The sequence below is a fragment of the Mya arenaria genome, chromosome 17 (genome assembly GCF_026914265.1).
Source record: "Mya arenaria isolate MELC-2E11 chromosome 17, ASM2691426v1".
NCBI classification, from domain to species: Eukaryota; Metazoa; Mollusca; class Bivalvia; order Myida; family Myidae; genus Mya; species Mya arenaria.
In genome coordinates this window covers 28,810,530-28,834,213 of record NC_069138.1, presented here as the reverse complement: position 1 = coordinate 28,834,213, position 23,684 = coordinate 28,810,530, and the positions used below count along the sequence as shown (strand labels likewise).

The 23,684-nt window shown below is 37.0% G+C and overlaps 1 protein-coding gene across 1 annotated transcript; it reads left to right on the top strand.

The window, feature by feature from the left end:
- Window positions 1-4,876: 4,876 nt before the first annotated feature.
- LOC128224702 (anti-sigma-I factor RsgI6-like) lies at window positions 4,877-22,254 on the top strand. Its single transcript, XM_052934678.1, has 15 exons — window positions 4,877-4,967; window positions 7,703-7,921; window positions 8,308-8,456; window positions 9,406-9,495; window positions 10,689-10,845; window positions 11,891-11,930; window positions 12,685-12,843; window positions 16,083-16,138; window positions 16,928-17,065; window positions 17,779-17,947; window positions 18,234-18,341; window positions 19,325-19,423; window positions 20,406-20,522; window positions 21,577-21,781; window positions 22,154-22,254. Coding segments are annotated over exons 1-15 (1,740 nt in total). The 5' UTR covers window positions 4,877-4,965; the 3' UTR covers window positions 22,186-22,254.
- The last annotated feature ends 1,430 nt before the right edge of the window (window positions 22,255-23,684 follow it).

Sequence of the window (23,684 nt, the reverse complement as noted above, 5' to 3'; positions counted from 1 at the left end):
ACTCGTTTACAAATTATTATCACGAATTCAAGAGGCGGATTTTTTTGAATTTCTTAGAACTGCAAACACTAGTGGATCCAGGGGGCGGGGCTCACCCGGAACGCTCTCCCTCTTAAATCGTCCAAGTTTCCTTTTTATTTCAATATAGTATAAAAAAGTAATAATATACGCTGAAAATGCACCATTTCGGACCAGAAATTGTAAAAAACGGGGGTCGGGAGTACCACTAACCCCTCCAACTATTTAAACCAAAATGAATTCGGTTCTGAGTGAGGAGCGCAGGTCAAAAGCTTACGCCCTAAGTTACACCCTCTCTTATATCTGGATCCGCCCATTGTAAAAGCATACTATATAAGCTAATGATGACCCCATTAACAGTTCCCGCGTTTTCCATAAAAAGGCACTTCAAAATGTACTTTTAATAAACAAATTCATTTGCATGTATAACATATTCCATGAGCTTTACTTTAGGTATTCAAAGTCCGTTATGTATGGAAAAAATCTAAAAGTGCATAATTTAGAACGCACAAGAATCATAGTTTCTTTCAAGGAATCCAAGCCGAACAGTAAAACCCCCTATACTGTCAGGGGCGTAGCTAGAGTCAATTTGATGGGCAGGCACAACAGTATCCGGCATCCGAAATTGTTTGAAAGCATAGTTGCAAATGGTGCGTTTTGGCGTGTATAAAGAGGTGTAATGTGCGTGGCCAACACGGCCAACAGATCCCTTCAGAGAAAAGCATGCTCGACCCGGAAGGATCGACTGGTCTTTATATACAGTATATTCTCCATGCACACGGAGACCTTGCTACTTTATTTGCATATAACCAAGTACACCAACGTACTATGCACACACTTCCGCCTACAGTGGAACGTTACAGAGGGAAATTAGGCTTAAAATCGAAGATAAATACAGACCTCCAAGTAGTTTATTTAAATTAATTGAACAAAATTTACATTTAAAAAACAACAACAACGGAAAATGATGTGCAGGCCTTATGGCCTAGCGGAAGCTACGCCGTTGAACTGTGCGTGTGTGTGTGCGTGTGTGTGTGTGTGTGGGGGGGGGGGTACTTAACAAGTGGATCAGGCTAGATCAGTAACAATTTATAGATATGGCATTCTAGAGCAATCGACAATTTTAGCCCCGTACTTATTAATTGATAAAATGTATCTGATGTAGTACAAAATTGTTAATAGATCTTTCTTTTCCCCAGAACGAATTTATTGAAATATCATTCTAGTTTAGTACGAATTCATTGGTAGGTCATTTAAGATCAGTAAAAATCGATGATTGAACATCGAAATCAGTTCAAACTTATTGATGACTCTTTCTAGATCAGCCATACCAAACATAAAGTCATAAGCAGCATCGGTTCGCCTTAATTTCCTACAAATGCATTATTTGTATCAGACATTTGGAAATACGACACTATACTTCTAGCCCATATTTCATACAATTTTAAAACTAGAAAAAAAGGAATTATGCGACCCTTTGCCGAATTTACAAACAGTAGCGCACCTACATATTATCGCGGAAACCAAAGATATTATAGACATAATGTCAACATGTTAAGTATTCACTTTAACAGTGCGTAGGCAGATGTGCCCTGATGTTTGTTTGCATAACACTACAAAACAGGAGTAGCTGTGAACAATTTGCTCTTAGTCTAAGGCATGGTTATCGTCGGATTCCGTTGTAAAACTCCTTCGAATTCCAGTCAACTCGAGTTTCACTGACAGTTCCATCGTTTATAGTTAAGCTTTTTTGATGCGTGTGTGTTCTGTTTCTGGTGATTGTACTGTGAATGGGGGTGTTAGGCTGCAAGTACGTTTGCGTTGCTCGTCAAGTTTCGCTCGGCCCCTTACTCTGTGCTTCTAAACAGGGTTTGTATTTGAATATACTACTACATGTAATAGGCTGGTCCCTACAGTTTCTTTGTATGATTTATCGTATTGGGTCAGCCGTGTGTATCAGCCGATGGGAATGGCAAATGCAAATATACGTCATGTAATAAATGTATAGTTTGTAAAAACAGAAGGCACATGCAAATATACATGGCTGGGAATCGCCCACATGGAGTTGGACTGTCAGAGGAAATCCTCTTTTTGGAATGCAATTCCCAGAAAACAATTACTTTGTTGTTAATCATGGAATAATGTGCGTTTTTAAATGAATTCAGTTTCTGAATAGTTGGCTAAGTGTTTGTACTGCACGACGCCACTCCAATGGATTTTACTGAGTATATTTGGCAAGTTAATCCGTTCTAAATGAAGCAAGCATTGTAAATTTGATTATACTGAATATTAAAGCAATTTACACGATCTAACGCTGCGTGGCTGGTATATAAGCATGCCTTACAGCGTAACTGGCATCCACACGTGCCCTACCGTCAGATTTTTCCATATGCCCTGCATACAAGATCATTCATTGCTTTGAAAAATATATATCCAAGGTTGTATTCAGCATTAATATATTGCATGCGAAAAGATGTAAATGTAAGGATTTTCGTTGAAGCTTTATTTCGAGATTTGTGCAGATTTTATTTTTTATCGTCATCGGTAAAATGGATCTTTACAATCTTTAGACCATGGGTTTTATTGTATAAGCACAAAATATGGATTTTTATTAATTTGAACAAAAATTAACAGTAAAACATCTGTCTTTATTTAAAGCTGCACTCTCACAGACTGAACGTTTTAACAACTTTTTTTTTATTTTTTGTCTTGGAACGAGCATTTTTTTTTTCAAAAATGCATGGAAACCAGTTATATAAGAATGCTGACAAAAATAAATCTCAGATTTTTATATTTAAGTTCAATTGTTTTTAAAGTTTTATGATTTTTTCTTAAACCGTTAGTAACGGTTCAAGCCATAAAACAATAACTTTCGAACAGAACTTATGAAAATCCACGATCTGATCTTTTCTCAGCAATCTTTTATTAGGTTTGCAGATATGTACGCAAAAATTTGCTCTTTCCAAGACAAAAAAAAAGAAGAAAAAAGTTGTAAAAACGGTATTTCCTTGAGAGTGCAGGTTTAAATCATGGGGTCGTACTTTTCTTCTGTGAAATTACATTCAAAGGTTTAAAGTATCCTCGAGATATTTAAGAAAAGGTTCTTTTTCCGAATATGGGTATGCATTTAATAGTTACAGTGACTACTCCCTAGTTTCTTTAATGTTAGGAGCAGAATCGTTCACTATGCCAACGCTTGCTTCGTCTCGCAGGACTCCGATTGTTCTAAAAACAATACACTTTTACTCTGTACATAGCTCTTAAAGGCCTAGTTTAAGGAATGTGTGTCATGATAATCCCCTGCTATGCAACTCCTGTTAATTGCACTGGTGTCACAGTAGTGCCGAATTTCCTGTGTATTCGTTTATTGGCCATTTAAGGTCCATTTTCATAATGTAACATATAACAAATACACGGTTTGTTTAAAGGCCTAGTTTAAGCCTTCTATAAGTGACCCCCACCCCTCCCCCCCAAAAAAAAAAAAAAAAAAAAAAAAATAAATAAATAAAAAAAAAGAAGGTGTATTTGTACACAACCTCCCTTAATTTATCTTAATCTTATTGCCTAATTGGCTTATCAGACTCTCCAATCTGAGTATCCTGCTGTGCAGTTTTCGATGTAAATGGACCCTAAATGGCCCTGAGCCAATAAACGAATACACAGGAAATTGGCCTCTACTGTGACACCAGTGCAATCAGCAGGAGATGCACAGCAGGCCCCAATTTCTCGAAACTTCTTAAGCTTAATAGACTTAAGTCCATTATTTCAAATGTGATTTTGGTAAATAAAATATGGTCTAGTGTGATGAACATAACATTAATTTCTATTTAAAGTCCAATAACTCTGATTGAAGTTGATATTACTCGATCTAAAGACAAAGAAAAATAGTTCGATTAGCTTAATCCTGTTATAAGGGACTTAAGAAGTTACGATAAACTGGGGCCAGGGGATTATCATGCCAAACATTACTTTAACTAGGCCTTTAAACTAGGCCTTTAAAAGCCATACATATGGAACACCACAGTACAGCAATCACTTCATATTGTGGCATTATACTACTTACTGTTATCTTCGAAAGATCACGAACACTTAAAATGTGCAAGGACTGACTTCCAACTCCAAAACACACGAGATAGCAGAAACGCACAAGATGAGAAGAAAGAATTATCACTTTTGTTTAAATGACGTTTTCTACCAGACCAGACTTAAGCATTCTAACGCAAGCACAGATGAAACATGAGAATGCAACAATGTGAAAACTAAAAATCATCACTTAATAAGTGAGTGGTACATTTGTCCCAGCAATGTGACCTGTCTGATATTGACCTTTCCAGACTACCGCTTGCACAGCCAGTGAAGTTAAAAACGGGTAAAACATCATAAATGTGTATTAAATTGAATTATGGAAATAGAAAATGTAAATTTGCTACCCTCGCATAGCTCAATATAACTACTATTATAAATGGGTGGAATACGTGAATTTCGTCAATTTATGCAACCTATTTCTAGCAAAATCGCACCACGTCAAATGTGAATCATTACGACTTTCTAATGTCATCTTTTAACAGTATTCTTCCAAACAAATCGGGTCATACACTGTCTGTTTTTTTTACAAATAAAGTAGCCTGCGTACGAAATACCAAAACTAGTATTTTTCTTCGTACTCTTGTTACCAAGGTGAAGGGGAGGTGGGTCAATCCCGTGTCTGAAGTTTCATAGATATAAATGTATATAATAGATAAGCAATATATAAAAAGGGGAATGATTAAAAGTAGAAATTTGACCACTAATTTGTAACACTTTATTCTCTTATCAATACTGGTCGCATATATTTCATTGACGTACTTTAAAGATATTTTGTGTAGTAAGTAAGTTAAATGAACCTTTAAAGGAATTCATTATAATAATATTCTTTAGTGAAATGGTAGTTATAGATATCACATTAGCATGTAAGTACTGTGCTTATGAAAATTGAAGTTTAACCAATTATATTTTTTTAAACCAAATTAAATTGTAAAACAACTACTTTTGATGAAATATAAATGGACTATCAACTAATATATGAAATATTGAAAATCTTGTGCGTGACTGAAGTGCATATTGTCAACATGAGGTAAAAACTGGCGACTTTATCAGAGGCGCAGCAGAGGTTGACAGTACTTACCGAAAGTTGATAATATGAACTGTCATCCTCAAGGCAGTCAATATTTATTTTATTTCACCGTACACAATCTTGTCTAGTCCAGTTCATGCTGGCCGAGGGTAATAGTGCGTCAGAGGGTGATTGTGCGGGGTGATTGTCGAAAATATTTCCCCTTGCGTTTTTACTATATGTTCTATAGAAGTGAGGTTAAGTAATAAAACACTGCATTATATGTATTTGTATAGTCATATGGAACCAACTAACCGTCCTTTTTTCGTTCATGTATCATTACTTCCATAGAAACACCTCAAGTGGCAAACATTTCCTCATGTCTGGCTTCACGGCGACGAGTTTATGTTTAAAACGATTGGACAAATGACAAGTTGTATGAGCACAGATCAATGGCAAGTGGTAGTCGAAGGGCATATTTCTTTCGATTTAAATTGAGGAGCTCAAACACGGGTGTTTTGTGCTGATCCCTGTTCTAGTGGTAACACACTTAAATATCAATCCAGGGGTCCCAGGTTCGATCCCCCCGCCGCACCACTAACAAATAATAATCGTCTTTCGGGAAGGACGTTAAATGGGTCTCCCCTGTGTCAGTGCTATTTAAGGAATGAATTGTGGGGTTGATGTCATTATCGGGATATGAACGCAACTGGGCTGGTCTAAGTGTGTGGAGTCCGAAGAACTGCACGCGTACTTTGACCAGCCCAATTGCGTTCATATCCCCGATAATGACATCAACCCCACTATTCATTCCTTATATTTACACCAATAGTTCATTATTTAATTCAAGAAACGTTAAAAAATACTTCGTTTCATTTCGGATTACTTTTCAGTAATCCGTTCTTTCCTATTCTGTAAATAGGACGACCCAACTGTTACCGGAAACATTTTTTTTTTCAAATGACGTCACAATAACGCGGGAAAAGATCAACCACTTGAAATCACTTTTTAACGTAAAATTAAAACACTTTTGGTAACAAAACGTTTAAAATATAATAACTTAGCACTTTCTAAAATGTTGATTTATATTTTACGAGACCTGATGACACAATACAAACAAAACAAGATCAAATTTGCATGTATATTGTTATGCGATGAATTGCGATCCGAACATATCCCAAGATGTCTCGTTCATCGATTGATGAACGCAATTGCCGAAAGGCAGTTCATTTAAGGAATGGACGTTGAGGTGTAAATATACACTTGTGAAAGTTAAAAAAGCAGGGTAGCTCTAACCAGGACGACATTCTGTCTGTGCAATATGCCCTGAAAACCTAAAATGACTAACACTCTTTTTGGAGCACTCGCCGAATGAACAGGGCCCGAGTGCGAGTATAAGTAAGTCTTTGTACCATCAATTCGCTTATAACCAGTTTCTTCTTGACAACATAAAAAGTTGTTGTACGTATAATTTATAGTTCAACAACATACATTTTGCCACGGGAGTGACCACCTCGCTCACACCAAACGCCAACGCCATCACAGCCAGTTCAAACAACCCCCACTAAGACGCTAACACAATACTTATCGCTACCACTCCATGCACATGACCCCAAAAACGGCAATACCGTTCCAACAAACAGTTTTGTTAACATGTATTTGTGAAAGTATCACACTAATGGCATATCATGTACTCCAAACACATCAATTGATAGTTGCATTCATAGGACGATTTCACGATTACATGTATATGTATTTGTCGATGTTTTTTTCCAATTAAGAAATACCTGTTTAAAACGCTATTTCTATGTAAATCCATCTGTAGTAAGGTTTATAGATTACTTAATTCTTCTGATAAGAATTAAATTATGGTTATTTGTAAATATGAGAAAGAAGCATTTTTATACGTCATTCAATTATTAATAATATAACTTAATGTAATAAAGTTATATGGATTTTTATCAATGCCTTTGAAAATAAAATTATTATAATTATGTTATTTATCAGCACCCAATTGTTAAAAACCGGTTAGTTCTTAGGTTTGGTTAAAGTTGGTCGAGCGGTTTAATGATTGGTCAGTATTTATCCATTAATGACTGTTGACCAATCAAACTGCAAGCATTCGTAAACTAACCAAAATACAACTTTTCCAGTACTATATAATTGGCCCCTGTAGTCTATAGCTTAAGAACATGTATCAAAAATGCATTAAGTATTTGTTCTAGTGCATAAGTGCATGTGGTAATAAACTGGCTGTTCTATTCTGTTCATCTCTGATTTTTTCAAAACTTTATGCACCAGTCAATTGTAACCACTGCCCCCAGGTCCGGGGAATAGCGGGGACTTTGACTTTCGGTTCAGCCAACCTTGGCTAAAATCCCCGCCTTGCGGGGACGAACAGATGATAAAATCCCCACCAAATGCCTCCGCACCCCAGGGACCCTAGGTAAGGCCAATTCCCCGCTATATTTAGGGGGGGGGGGGGCGTGATTACAATTGACTGGTGCATTAGTAAACATCATTCAAGATGTGCAAAAACAAAATAAATCAGATCTTTAACAAGTCATAAACAACCTTACCCATACTTAACAGGATTTCGCTTTCACAAACAAGAACAGCAACGACGCAGGCTATATTAGTATTTGTACTTCTCCTTTTCTCCCTCGCAACCAATGGCGAGCTTTTGCGGGGAGGAGACTTTGAATCTACTACATTTGGACAGTCTGGGCCGTGGGGATGTCATGGGAGTTGCCACTTAACAGCTAGCAGCGATGCACACAGTGGATCGCACAGTGTACAAGTCCTAAACAGGTTGGTGCGTTTCTTCAGATTACTTTTCTAAATAAGACAGGGTCACCTGTGACCCAGATTGGCTAAAAACAGAGAGGAGTAATAAACGAAGAGGTAATTATGTATTTTGATGGCAGAATATTTAAACAGTTTTATTGAAATTAAATTCTAATATTTATATTCAAACATAAATTGACCAAATAGTTGCATGCAATATTACATGTTAAGTCAAGTTTGAACAAGTTTGTTGTCTTTTTTTGTTCAAAATACCAATAAAAAGCATTTTTGTTCAGTTGTGCCCTGTAAACGCCCCTGTTCAACCAATAATAATGATTTAATAGTGTTAAATCCTAAAGATGTCTAATATTCCTAATTCCTAATATAAGAGTATACGTATTTCCATTCAGGCATCACAACTGGGAAGGCATTGAACAGACAGTGACGCTCACGGACGGTGGTCGGTACAGTCTAAGAGCCTATGTGAAGGTCCTCAACCTCAGCCCCGGCTTGATGTACACCACCGTAGAACCTATGGTCATGTGTAAAGACAGTACAGGTAAGTTCATGGGTTTGATTACTTCACGTATTTTAATCTAATATGATTAGAAGTTTTTTGTATGGTTTTTGTACGGTTTTCAGCCAATGCATGTATCACAGACACTCTGCCACATGTATTGCATAGACTGTTTCCCGACATTTAGTAATGACGATAGTTTTATAGTTTTGTGATGAATGTCGTCTTGTGACATTATGTTTCCCTTGTCTGACGTTTGTTTGGCCTTAAATCGTGTACCTTTAGGCAAGATCTTGGTTAAATTACATTTACTTGGCTTGTTACTATGGTGTCAGTTGTTATAAATTACATTATATCAGAAATAACATGTGTGGAACAGAAGTTTGGCAAAGCCTTTCTGTTGCCATGAAATAGCCATGCGTCTGTTTGCAGTATAAACTTTTGTAATCATGTCATTGCAAAAAGTTTCATGACGGAATTATAAATATTAAAGATGCACTCTTACTCTTACTCCCAAATAATATTTACCACAATTAATACAATTGTTTTAATGTACCTAAAGGGATGAATAAATGTCAAAAACAATGGTTCTTATGAAGGATTCCCAGTTAAATTTGAAAGAAATGTGCATAAAACACGTTATTTCTACCTTATGAGACGATAGAGATCACAGTTAACCTTTAAGCACTCACCAATTATTTAATTTGTGCGCTGTTAATTACACGGTTACAATCTTGTTATCAGTAATTAATATTTTCCATAAATGCTTTATTTAGTAAGTAGTAAAAGGTTTTTCCCATAAGATTTATGATTGTTATACATGTGTATGTGTTGTTTTTGAATAAGACTGTCACTTTAACGAAATTAAAAACTCGTAAACTGAAAGCAGCAATCGTTAATCTGAACTTACCAAACCCAAGTTCAGACATTGTTTGCAAATTTGGGGTAAACGCTAATTACTAGTATAGTAAAGACAATCATACCATTTCAGGAAAGTCTATAGCTACGAAATTTGACCGCGAGCCGTACGCACGACAGGACCAGTGGATACTTGTAGGGGGCATTCATAAACTCCCATCAGGTCAGTATGGGTGGTATATTTCTTGTGTTCAAGTCATCGATTAAATATCGAAGTTGGCCGGCATCTTAACATAGAAAAACAATAACAGAATGGGAGGCGTTCAAAAACGTCAATCTGGTCAGTATGGGTAGGAATTCCTCGTTTTCAAGTATCCGGTAAAATATCGAAGTAAATGGCCGGTATCTTAGTTTAAACATTAATATATATTTTACAACGATTGTTAAGAAGGCTATGATAACTTATACTAAGTCACTCTCGTTGGCACGATGTTGCGCGAGAGTGTGGTCTCGTGTTGTGGGGAAACCAGAGTACCCGGAGAAAACCCCTCCGGGCCGGCATCTTAACATAGAAAAAAGTGACAGAATATGTAAACTATGAATACAATCATAATATTGAATCCAATTTAGACCAAAATTATATAAAATAGGATGATCCTAAAAATAACCTTTTAAACGACATATTGATGTCATTGATCAAAACATAATATAACACTACTATAAGCAAGATGATTATATGGAAGGACAAACTACTAAGCACAATTCCCGCACCTTATATTATAAGGAATGGTATAAGAAAGGTGTTATTTGAAGTAATTTGAACAAGAGTACAGAACCAAATACTGCAACAAATTCAATGAACATAAATTTCTGAATGATATTAATGAATAAGATTTCATAAAATACATAAGAATTGTAAGTTCTATACATGAGCCTCGTTTAAAACGAAACTTAGGTCAGAAACTATCAACCACACACCAACAGATACATTTCTTAAATCTACACAGGCAAATAAATTCCTTTATTCATTACATCGAAGATAAATTTTTAAACCGCCGTCATAAACCTTATGGCGACTTTTATTAGTTTCGACGACGACAAGAAATGGAAGTCAACTTACAGGCAAACAAATATCACTACAATAGACACGTCTCCCAGTTTTCAAAAATAAACTTTTATTAAGAATTGTACCTACAGATACATATGTGTCTATATGAGATGAAGAATCTTGGTCATTCGCTCCAAATATCTTGTGGACGATATCGTTATTTTACGAAAGTAGATGCATTAAGTTTGATATATAAATACAAGAAAAAATGAACAAGTGGTATATCAATAGTTGTTTTCTTTAGTTATGATATTTCTAAAGTTTAAAGCATAGTTATGATATAAAATGTTATGCGCCTAATGTCCTAGGTGTCCACTCGTGCTCTGTGACTATACGTGTGTCGGATATCCATTCTACCTACCTCGTGGACGACGCAAGCCTAACCAGTGTGGACGACATACCCCTATGGCGAACAGAGGCCAATGACAGGATTGAAAGTCTCAGGAAGTCTAACTTCACGATCAGGTAGCCCTTGTTTTTCTTTTCAGACAATGCTAAATCATCTAGTTTATCAATAAGCAAGTGTTCAAGAAACTGTTTTAATCTCAGAATGGTAATTAGGCATGAGGCCACAGTTAGGTTTACTATAAGTTTTATATAGACACTTATCTCGCGGTTAACTTTATGACAGTTTTAATTGAAAAAACAAGGAACTTGCAGCTCAAGAATAATTCACACAAAATATTATCACAAGAAAACACCACGTTTACCATTGACCCGACAGTCTTAGGGCGTTTATGTTGGTAACTTACCAGTTTTGGTTTAAAATCGGTTTTACGAACTTTGTATTTGTTGTAACAGTTTAAATTTAAATGAAAACCAGTTTGTTTTACACAAACCGAAACTATTTTTGGAACTATCGAAACCCCCTCCGGAGGCGGTTTCGTCGGTTCGTTCCATCCGAAAACTAGTTCACTTTGAAAAATACAAAATAGCGGACAGTGATCCAACACGTGTGTTGAAACACCATTTAGTTAAAACAGGCAAACGACCATCTGCGGTTATATCAGTGTTTTGAAGAAATCCAGAAGTAATAGCTACATACAGCCCCACCATTTTGTTAAAACTATACACAGAACCATGCATTTGTTACTTCAAGCGAAACTATCGAAACAGGTTTCCATACCGCCGAAAAACTTGAAACCAAATCCGAAACTAGTTTGGTATCAACACAAACGCTCTAAATGGAGAACAAATTTTATGCATAACCGTAATGCCAAGGAGTTGATCGGCTACGAACAACCAATTATCAGACTTCCACAGGCTAATTATTTCCCAATATTACACTCGAAAAAGAGTGTCAAATTCAGTCTCTGCAAACAAAAACATTTTTTTCTCTTCTTTTTTCATTCAATTTTAATGAATTATTGGTACTTATACACAAACACTCTTCTTTCTGCAGATAACTGTGGTCTTGAGACATATGAAGGATGAGCTTAACTGTGATAAATAACAGTTTATTATGCCTTGTAGTTTTTTTTAAATTCACTCTAATGGATGTTTAACACAGGCTGTCCGGAGGCGACCCCAACGCCGATTATGATATTGAGGTAATCGAGAATGATTTAAAATGATGATTATATGCATCATCGCTAGTCGGACATTTTAAAGGGACTAGACACCAGATGGTACCTTAATCGGCAAATACAGTGTTTCCTCACAACAAGCCGATACTTGTCAATAGGAGCTAGTATATGGCCGATAATACACCAGTTTACATTATTTAAAGAATAAACGCTACAATCATGTAGCCCTTCACGCTGTCAGCTGAGTAAGACACGTGATCGTTTAACAAACTATTCTGTCATTAGTGTATTACCAAACTTCCTGTTATTTTTAGCAGTAATAATCTCTTTTAAAAGTTTCCATGGATCAACTCCATCACCGACGCATCATTGACGCTTTTTCTAAACTAACTGGATTTACTTTTGGAAAAATACGCAAAAACTGCGAAAGATAAATGTGTAATGAGAGCTATGACACATGTGAAAGTACGAATCAACGCGTTGTACACCACGATGTCATTTTTATGTAAGTTTTCGAGAGTTCTTCTTTGCTTAAATTGTATCATCTGGTAACTAGTCCCTTAAAGTAGAAAAGTGACACACATAGAGTGAGTAAACTGTTTATAAAAGCATCATACTACTAGTATAACTTTTTTATATATATTACACAAGTTAAGATAGAACGAAAAGAAATGTGTCAATAAATTATTTTCATTTTATTTAACAGGCAATGATTTCCTCATGATTCAAACAATTTCATTTTAACATTACCATTTATATTAACATTTATCAACCAAAGTTAGTACAACAAAAACACAAGTTTGGGTTTGGGAGTGCTGTCGGGGCCCGCCAGATTGTTGACCCCGCCCTTGCCCGTTACCAACAGGTGTTCTACCAGAACTTCGAGTGGGCAGTGCTGGAAAATGCTCTAAAATGGACGCAGATGGAACGAACACAGGTGTGTGCTTATTTGATTTCATACGCAATGATCTCACAGGACTGTGGTAACCCATCTTTGTTTCGCCTATTAAAGTTATGTGTACACCACGGGATGAATTACGTCATATAGGCTACGTCAGAAGGCAATATTTTGCCTTAATATCACAAACAACTTTTATGTGGAAAGGTTTGTCGAAGTGTTTTAAGAAACTAAACTCTCAATCACACTCTGGTAAAATACCGTAGGCGGTACTCCGTAAGCGGCGTAGACTGCGCTATGTTTCATTTAAAATGGTGAAGAAAAATAGTGAAGTTATCTTTGTTGTTTAAAGTCGTCATTCGAAGCAAAAAGTTGCCCTCCGACACACACTATTAAAGTTGTGTGTTATGAAACCTTTTTTAAGCGCATTAATGCTGTATTTTCGAAACCTTGTTTTCTTAAGGAGTTTTTGTTGGTACCAAACTGTTTTCAGTTTCGGTCGCATGGGGTTTCTGCGGTTTGGAAATCTGTTTTGAAAGTTCTGCTTGAAGTAAATAAAAAGTGCATGAAACCTAAACAACATGATGTAGCCATTATTTCTGAATTTCTTCAAACACTGATACAGCAGATTCGCCTTATTTGCAGTTTGACTGTTTTAACTAAATTGTGTTTCAACAAACATGTTGGGTCACTGCCCGTCATGTTTTTTTTTTAAAATAGAGCTAGTTTTCAGCTGGAAGGAACCGAAGAAACCGCCTCGAGGGGGTTTGGATAGTTTCAAAATCCAGTTTCAGTGTTCTTTATACAAGCGATAAAACTTGTTTTCATTTTATTTGAAACTCTCACAACATAATACAGTTCGTTAAACCAATATACATTTGTAAAACCAAATACCTCGATATGACACCAATCCCCCAATTCATTCCTTAAATGGACGCAATAGGACGGGCGCAAGAGTGTGGAGTCCGAGGACCTGCTGACACATCACAAACAATAACATCAACAAGATAAATAATTTCCATGTGCATGTATATTGTTTTGCGATGATCCGCGATCCGAATATATCCGAAGATGTTGCGTTTATCGGATGATTATCGCAATTGCCGGAAGGCAGTTCATTTATGGAATGGAAGTTAAGGTGTATATATATTTAATCAATGACCGTACTATTGTGAAATCACGATTTGCAGTGGTACTTAAAGCTTGCGCATTAATAAACAAAAGTGTTTGAAATTTAATAATAAAAACCAGTATTAACAGTCTGCGCATTACAAAGGACAGGTCATGCCTTTTTAGTGAATTTTCACAGACCATGCCACCATCCAGAATGTTATTATCTATTTCCTCGATGACTCTACTAGTTTCGAGCTGATGTAAGGGTTATAAGGGCTTAGGATTGGCATACTTCCCACACATTCGGAACTCCTCGGCCATTTTTATTGACATTTTTATCGAAAACAACCTCGAATGTATATGGACGGTTTACATACTCATAAACTGGTATGTTTAAGTCCGCTGCAAGTAGTTCGCGTAGTAATATAATTTTGCAGTAAAACTTAATGACTTATCTCAATTTTGATTATGTTTGCATTAATACACTTAATACATACAAGCTAAAACACTACATTTAATTACGGATATAATTTTAAAAAACACAAACTACCTCAACTGATGTACCGGCATACATCCGTGGTTGTTTTCGATAAAAATGGCCGAGGTGTTCCGAACGACTTCCCACTCTTTTTTTGCTTAAAGGATAGAGTGGTGGTCGGTGCGGTCGGTACAGTCCAAAAAATGCATTGTTTTATTTACATTCGCACGTTTTTACAACTTGTCAGAAACAACGCCCATGGCGATATTTTCACTTGAGAATGACCAGACGGCAAATGTACATTATATAAAATCAGTATTGAAATGGAAGGCATTTTTGTATCTAAGTTCAGGATTGGCATTCTTTGAAGAGTTGGCTCATTTTTTTCCACTTGTAAGAAACAATGTCCACGGTGGTCGTTTCAATTGACAATATGCCACCACACAAACGACAAACATGAATTGTATAAGTTTAATAAAGGATTGGAGCTATTTTTTGTCATTTATACCTCATGCCCCTTTAGGCATAATAATACACTTTCATTTGTAACCGAACACACGGCGGGGTGGAGCCAAAAGGCACTCAAAGGGTGGAGCCAGACGTTTATACTTTCAACGACATTCTACTATATTTCCGGTTTAATATACCATCCTGTATAGTTCTGTATACTCGTGTGTAGTATAAAATTTGTTCAATTTATTTTGGTTAGAAAAATATCATACACCTATCATAACTACCCAGGCAGTACATTTTATCGCACACATGTTATGCACCAGTCAATTGTAACCACGACCCCCAAGTTCCGGGGGTATACCGGGGATAGCCGGTGAAATGGACCGTGTTTTTACCATCCCGGTGGATCCGAAGTGCCGGGCGAATGCGGTGGTTTTGTATTCGCGCCAAATATAGCGGGGAATGTGTCTTACTTAGGGTCCCTGGGGTGCGGGGGCATTTGGCAGGGATTTTACCATCAGTTCGTCCCGGAAGGGCGGGGGTTTTACCCGAGCTTGGCTAGACCGAAAGTCAAAGTCCCCGCTATTCCCCGGACCTGGAGGGGCCGTGGTTACAACTGACTGGTGCATTAGTCCGTATTCCACTACGGTCGTATTCCACTCTGCTGACGTTGCATCATAAACGTACCGTTGCGCGTCACAAAACAAAGTAGTGCGTCAATAAAATGAACCATATAATGAATACATGTGTCTTTTAAGTTGTTAAACCAGTAGAGTATAAAATCGAAGCGTTATTAGTACTGTGTTTTGATCCGGAATGTCGTATTCGACTCTCGTGGAGTTTGATTTCAGTCCGAATCTGCAAAAATCCACTCGAGTCGAATACAACCTCCCGGATCGAAAACGCAGTACATTTATACATGTGTCATAAATGCTACGTCGGGGGCTATATGGTGCTTTGAACAAAGACTTAAAACAAAGATAACTTTACTATTATTCACAATTTAAATGAAACATAGCGCAATCGACGCCGCTTATTGAACCCCGCATTCGGTCTTTTACTAGAGTTTGATTAAGAGTTTAGCTTCTGAAAAACCTTTTAAAAAACCGCCGCCTGATGAAGAACTGTCAAAAATAAGTTTGAAAACAGGTGTGTCGACGTGTTTGAGGATACTAATCACCTAATCAAACTCCGGTAATTAAATAAGTATAGTAATGCTTTCCTTCATTTGCAGGGTCAACTGAGAATCGACGATGCATTAGCTGCGCTAAAAGCACTGAACGCATCAAAGTAAATATACCATAATATCATCGTCATCATCATCATCATCATCATCATCGTCACCGTCACCGTCATCGTCGCTATCGTCATCGTCATCATCAGCTTCAGCATCGTCATCATCATCATCATCATCATCATCATCAGCAGCAGCAGCAGCAGCAGCAGCAGCAGCAGCAGCAGCAGCAGCAACAACAGCAGCAGCAGCAGCAGCAGCAGCAGCATCGTCGCCATCATCATCAGCAGCAGCAGCAGCAGCAGCAGCGGCATAAGCTTCAGCATCATCAGCACCGTCGCACGTACGCACGCTCGCACGCACGCACGAACGCACGCACACACGCACACACGCACACACACACACACACACACACTCACACACACGGTGTTCAACATCATAGTGCGATCCTACACTATCAAAAAGCTATTTGCTTCCTTCGTTACTTGTCGTTACATTGGGTCCAGGTTCTCACCAAGAAATTAAAATAGATTAACATAGAGATGATTAACATCATCGTAGTGTATATTTTCAACTTAGTGGAAAAATATTGTTGTTTTTCTAAGTTGATTTTTTTTAAAAACTAACAATGTTTTTACCCCAAATAAAGTAAAAAAGAAAGAAAACTATCCGATGATACATATGATGAAAAAAAGAGACTAAAAAATATTCGTTGTTAAACATTTTCGCCGAGAAGCTTCATGATACGGTCCAATAGCTGTCTGCCAAACATTACGATTTTCGGACATAACATTAGCTTCCTTCTTTATCATTGATACAATCGCATTGTTTCTGGTTCCTTGCAGCATAAAGATTCGCGCACATAACATATTTTGGGCCGTAAAGGACCATGTTCCCCACTGGCTCCCAGCTCTCAACCAGGCCCAGCAGATGGCTGCCATGGATAAAAGAATACACGATGTCGTGCCTTTAACCAAGGGATAGTAAGAATATTGTACTTGTGAAAAATTAGAAAAACATCGTCGCCGACGAGTAGCAGTAATAAATATTTTTTAAAAATTTCAGGATTTTCACATCAACCTGTTCTTTACCAATTGTTTTACCAAAATTGGACTGAAAATACCACTACTGAGTTTGGTAATCGTTAAATAAACTGTTTTGAAAACATAACCATGCAACGGAAACTACGGGGGCATGCCCGGCAGCCCATAACGCCATGTGACCTTCTTTACTAGCACAAGGTTTAGGCCAGTTCTCACAAGTTGCATTGAGACAGTCAATAGATAAATTGTTCAAAAGTAGATGATCTTTAGTTTGCTGATTTTGTAAACGTGTGGCTTTTAATGAAGGTTTTGTTAATGTTGGTATTGAGACAGTCAATAGATAATTTATGTTGCTGCTGCTGCTGATGATGATGATGATGATGAATTATGATTGATTGATGATGAATTATGATTGATGATGATGATGATGATGATGATGATGATGATGATGATGATGATGATGATGATGATGACGACGACGACGACGACGATGATGATGATGATGATGATCATGATCATGATGATAATCATGATCATGATCATGATCATGATAATCATGATGATCATGATGTTGATAATGAAAGGGGAAATTAAGAATACATATAAATAAATGATAACATCAATATATAAAAAATGACAAAATCAATTTTCAGTGCTGCTCACTGGGACGTGAATAACGAAAACATCCATGGCGACTACTTCGAACAAATGACAGGTGACCCTAATATCACCATGACCATGTTCAGAGACACTCACGCGCTCGACCCTGACGTCAAACTCTTCCTCAACGACTTCAACGTCATGCAGTCATTTTCAGCAATGGTATTAGTGTCAGCTCCATATTTCAATTCTGTAACAATGAAATAACGTCAACTGATGTTGACGCGTTGCTTTTGAGTTTGTTTACGGAATTATAACATAACAAAAACAAAGACAACCAGTGTTTTGTACATTGTAAAAAAGTCCAATCCTTGGTTTTATGACAGTGGATTTTAAAGGCATACACTATGAATGTTATAGATTCTGTTCAGTGTGTATTGGTGTTGTGGAATTTAAGTAAGAAGGTCTGCAACTGTTCAGTTTTAATCTCATCAATTTTCTTCCATAGCCACTGCGAAATCAAGCCAAATTATTCAAGGACGCCGGAGTACCAATTTACGGTGTTGGAATACAGAGTCACCTGAAACACATGAACTTAGACATTCCGACATTGAAGGTGAGTCACTTCATACATTCTGTTATTCTTTATTGAAGCAACACACTTCTAAAGTTCTAATTATTGTTTGTAAGATTAATTTAATATTGCAGCGATTTACGAGATCTCGCAATGAACTGAAAAACCATATACCCTATCAGTTTTTTTAATTGAAAAAAATAAATAAATAAAAATGTATGTAAGCCTTAATGAATGTAAATAAATGGGGCATTTATATATATAAATAACAAATATACACTATGGCGTCGGTTGTAATGTCCGTGTGTTTAAGAAAATATACCCATATGCATGCAATTTAAATTACAAGCAAAAACACCTTATAATTTATATCTTATAATAAGACACCTCTTAAATCTAGATCTGGTCAGGGAAGCAATTTAGACCCATGTTCACTGACGCCTTGGGTCTATGTTTAAGAAACAGAAAAGTGAATTATTTATTGGTTCAAATTATCTTTTAATATTTTACTAGTTTTGACAACTTTGGCACTGTTAACCATTTAATGTCCCAGTATTCAAGACACATGTGTCTAAGTATATTTTAAAGTGACACTCTTATTCAAATCAATACATATACATGTATAACAGACATACATTTTGACTGATAAACCTTAAACTACTAACTAAATAAGGCATTTATGGAAAATATTCACTACTGATAACAAGATTGTAGCCGTGAATTTAATAGCAAAAAGTGCAAAATATATTAAATGATTGGTGAATGCTAAAAGATTTACTGTACTGTAGTCTACTATATAGTCTCATAAGGTAAATATAGCGTGTTCGATGCTCATTTTTTCAGATTAAACTCGGCATCCTTCATAAGAACCATTGTTTTCGACATTTATTCATCCTTTTTAGAATATTGAAACAATACTATTAATTGTGGTGAATCTTATTTGGGAGTAAGAGTGCATGCATCTTTCAAGATAAGTCATTTCTTATCTCTGAAGATTTCTCTACCATACCCCTCATTTCATCTAGAGCAATTTGGACCTGATAGCTGAAACTGGTCTCCCTATCTGGATCACCGAGCTCAGTTTTCTCTCAAAGGACAACGTTGCTAAGGCACAAGCTCTTCAGGTAAGACGATTAAGAATCTATGTGCGTGTTACTGTTATTATTTTGTTTCTATAAAATAACTACAGGGTGAATAACGTAAGCTTTAACCAAAATCACGATTAAGGGACATGGGCCAAGGGCAAGGGACATGGGCAAGAGGCATAAAACACGAGACAGCACACATATTACACCCCTATTTGTATTTAATAACATGAAGACTACAGGGACGAGATCAATAGCCTAAACTATTACCAAGATCCTCATTAAGGGACAATGACGAGGACAAACAAAATGAAAAAGACAACAAAACAACACAGATTACACAACCTCTGGTATCAACATATCTTAATGGTAAGTTTCATCTGATTTTCTAGTTTAATGTTTTTATATTGTTTTAACTAGAAAAATGTCTGCAATTGTAAAATAGTTTTGTTGGCTAATCCGTATAATTTGTATGGTGAAATCAATCCGTATGTACAGGTTGTCCGGTTAGCGCAGTGGTTGGCGCACTCGCTTCTCACCTAGGCGACCCAGGTTCGATCCCAGCTTGGGCGCATGTCAGTTTGGTTTGTGGTCACCAAGCCGGACAAGTGGGTTTTCTCCGGGTTCTCCGGTTTCCCCCACAATACAAGACCACACTCTCGCGCAAAATCGTGCCAACGAGATTGATTAATATAATGTTTTAATAACTTGTTTCACAATCGTTTTAAAATAAATATGTTTAAACTAACTATGTACAGCGACAATGGTAACGAGTGTAAGATTATTTTGTTCGCATGAGATACAGCGTTGCTTAAAATAAATATTTCATTTATTTTCAGTACTGATTGTTGATCTCAAAACACAGAACGTCACATGATAATATCATGTCATTTTTTCCAACATTCGGAACCACTCGGCCACTACTTCTACTGATGTACCGGCATAAATCCGAGGTTGTTTTGGATTGAAAATGGTCGAGGTGTTCCGAATGTTTTTACAATAAACTTTGTTACTTTTTCAGGACGTGCTGACGCTCTATTTCAGTCACCCCGCTGTAGAGGGGGTGTTGTTATGGGGCTTCTGGGATGGCAAAGTGTTTGACCCTGATATAGCCTTATTTGAGGGCCCCAATGTCACGGTATGATTACAGATTGTATTGTTGCTGTTATTTCACTTGTGTTAACTACGAAATATCGGTTGTTACTTCATAGTATTCATAATAAAGGTGATAGTATATGATACCGAAATCAATCGGACCTCCTCGGCCATTTTCCATCAAAAACAACCTCGTATGCATGCCCGTACATCAATAGGAGTAGTTCCTAAATGATAACTTCAGCATAGCCTATGACCGCGATATACATTCAGCATGGCCCATAAGGAGCATAGCCTATGACCGCGATATACATTCAGCATGGCCCATAAGGAGCATAGCCTATGACCGCGATATACATTCAGCATGGCCCATAAGGAGCATAGCCTATGACCGCGATATACATTCAGCATGGCCCATAAGGAGCATAGCCTATGACCGCGATATACATTCAGCATGGCCCATAAGGAGCATAGCCTATGACCGCGATATACATTCAGCATGGCCCATAAGGAGCATAGCCTATGACCGTGATACACATTCAGCCGACCCATAAGGAGCATAGCCTATGATCGTGATATACATTCAGCATGGCCCATAAGGAGCATAGCCTATGACTGTGATATACATTCAGCATGGCCCATAAGGAGCATAGCCTATGACCGCGATATACATTCAGCATGGCCCATAAGGAGCATAGCCTATGACCGTGATATACATTCAGCTGACCCATAAGGAGCATAGCCTATGACCGTGATATACATTCAGCATGGCCCATAAGGAGCATAGCCTATGACCGTGATATACATTCAGCATAGTCTTTAACCGTGATATTACAGAGCAGTTGCTTATTGGTATTACTCTTCAGATTGTGCACGCCTTTAATGAACAGAACAATACAAAACCATCCTTTATCATTACGTCATAGACCCATGCGCCCAAAATCGTAAACTTACACCATCGTCGGATACCCAGTCACCACCCATTCTATAATCACTCACCGCTGATGAATGGTTTTAAACTAAATGTATCAGTCGTGGGTATTGAATGATGTCTAGATTCAACACGTTCTTCAACAATATATCATTATTACAAATAGCCGAACGCTGCCGGACTCGCCTATCAACAACTGTTTCACACAACGTGGCGAACGAACGTTACCGACCGTATACATGGCAACGGATCTTCTAACGTTCGAGGTTTCCAGGGCGTTTACAAACTGACGGTAAAACACGGGAGCAAGGAGCTTGCGCATCAGTACTTCTTCATAGGAAAGCATTCGAAAACCATTGATGTAAATTTAGGTAAGATTTTATAAAACATTTCTTTGAAACAATCATCTATCTCAGCTGTTCTCAACATTTTTCCATTATGATATTGAAATTTTGTTATCTGATTCGTGTTTATCAGAATGTCATAGTCGCTGTTAATTCGTTTATTTGCATTTTATAAAAGTATCAGTATATATCATTTAGCATGGTCATGATGTTGATGAAACAGTTCCATAACACCTGTCTTATAACAAACAATACATGTACGCATGGAATACCGAGTCTGTGAAATTAAGTACAAGCTGTTGAAAACATTAACTGTTTTATTTAGAATTCTGAATGTTATTGAACTAACGAACAATGCATTTACATCTTTATTAAAACAATGTCTGTTTTTTGTTACAGATTCGGTTGGAGGAAATGTAATAATCGGTTGATACACGTCAATTATATTATTTTTCTGTTATAAATGAGAAAATAAATAAGCAATAATACAATGAAAACTACATGGACAATCCCATTCAAATATTTCCCCGGTTAAGAGGCATCATAACACAACACAAACATGCAAACAGACCATACACGTGCGCATCAGGAATAGCTTATCAGTAAGTCACGTTACGGTCTTCGAAAACAACTTTTGGCTTGTAAGGTATAAACATAAATACCAGTATAAACAAGACTTCCCCGGCGCCACATTATAATAAATGAAACTTAAACTTCGTGACATACGGCATTTAAAGCTCAGTGTATATTTTTCATTATGCTTACTTTATGATCACAATGATCAACTTTAAAAACAACAACTTGAAATACATGTATAATGTAATATAACACCTCCAACATCAATGACGTAACGCCATTGGTCCAGGACTAGTCACGTGGTGACCCCATATGTTTCCACATTGGGTCACCAAATTTATATCGTACCAAAATGGCGTCTATTTTCCGATTCCGATGAATAAATGAAAAACATTTAAACATGTAAACAACTTGTGATATATAAATTACGGGGGTAGTAGGTGACCCGATATGGAATATGGTGTGCTGCGCCCCGTTTATCCTATATCTGGTCACCTTCTAACCCCGTAACTTATAATATCATGCATTGTAAAAGGTTCTTTATGATACTGTACGAAACAGTATCATTCCGAAATTAAGGAAATTGATGACGACATCAAGAACGTTTATCATACTGAATCTGAAAGTTTTTGATTCCGTTCAATGGTTGCTTAGAAACATCAAGTACATTAATATTGCCACAACACACCTTTTAATGGAAAATAAAAAATATTCAAGCGATATTTCTGAGAACCGCTTTGTCTGAAACATGTGGACGATTGAAAAGAGAAGATTTAAGACAAAACGCGGCGTTTTTTATGAAGTTAAGATAAACATTTTAAACTTTAACCTTCTGACCTCGAAAACAAAATGGCCATGTACTGGACAGGCGCAATTTACCAGAGGTGAAATCGTTCTCGTGGACAGAGTTTTCCTAAGAGTGTTCTCCGTGACCCTTTCCTTTCACAACACAGGGGTCATTAACTTGCTACCACTAATATTGCATGTTCCTAGGCAAAACTTGATGTCGATATATTGTGCGGACAAAGTGGCCACAAGAAAATTAAAATTCGATTTTACTGTGAAATTAACTATTTTTTATTTCATGCATATCTCGTATTGTTCTCTCATTTATTTCTCTGCTTGAGAGACGCTTGTTTGGTGGACAGTCCAAAGGGAAGAAACCGCTGCGTGAAGTTAACTCCAAATCGCCAGAGTTGTAGGTCCATTAATAATTGAATTAAAAATAGATATTTTGGAAATGGTTGTTACAATTAAGATTATATTTAGAAGAAAACACTTATAAGATCAACGATACCTAAGATTATTCCGGTTTATTATTAAGACACAAAACAAGTTTTTCAGCAAAGGCGAT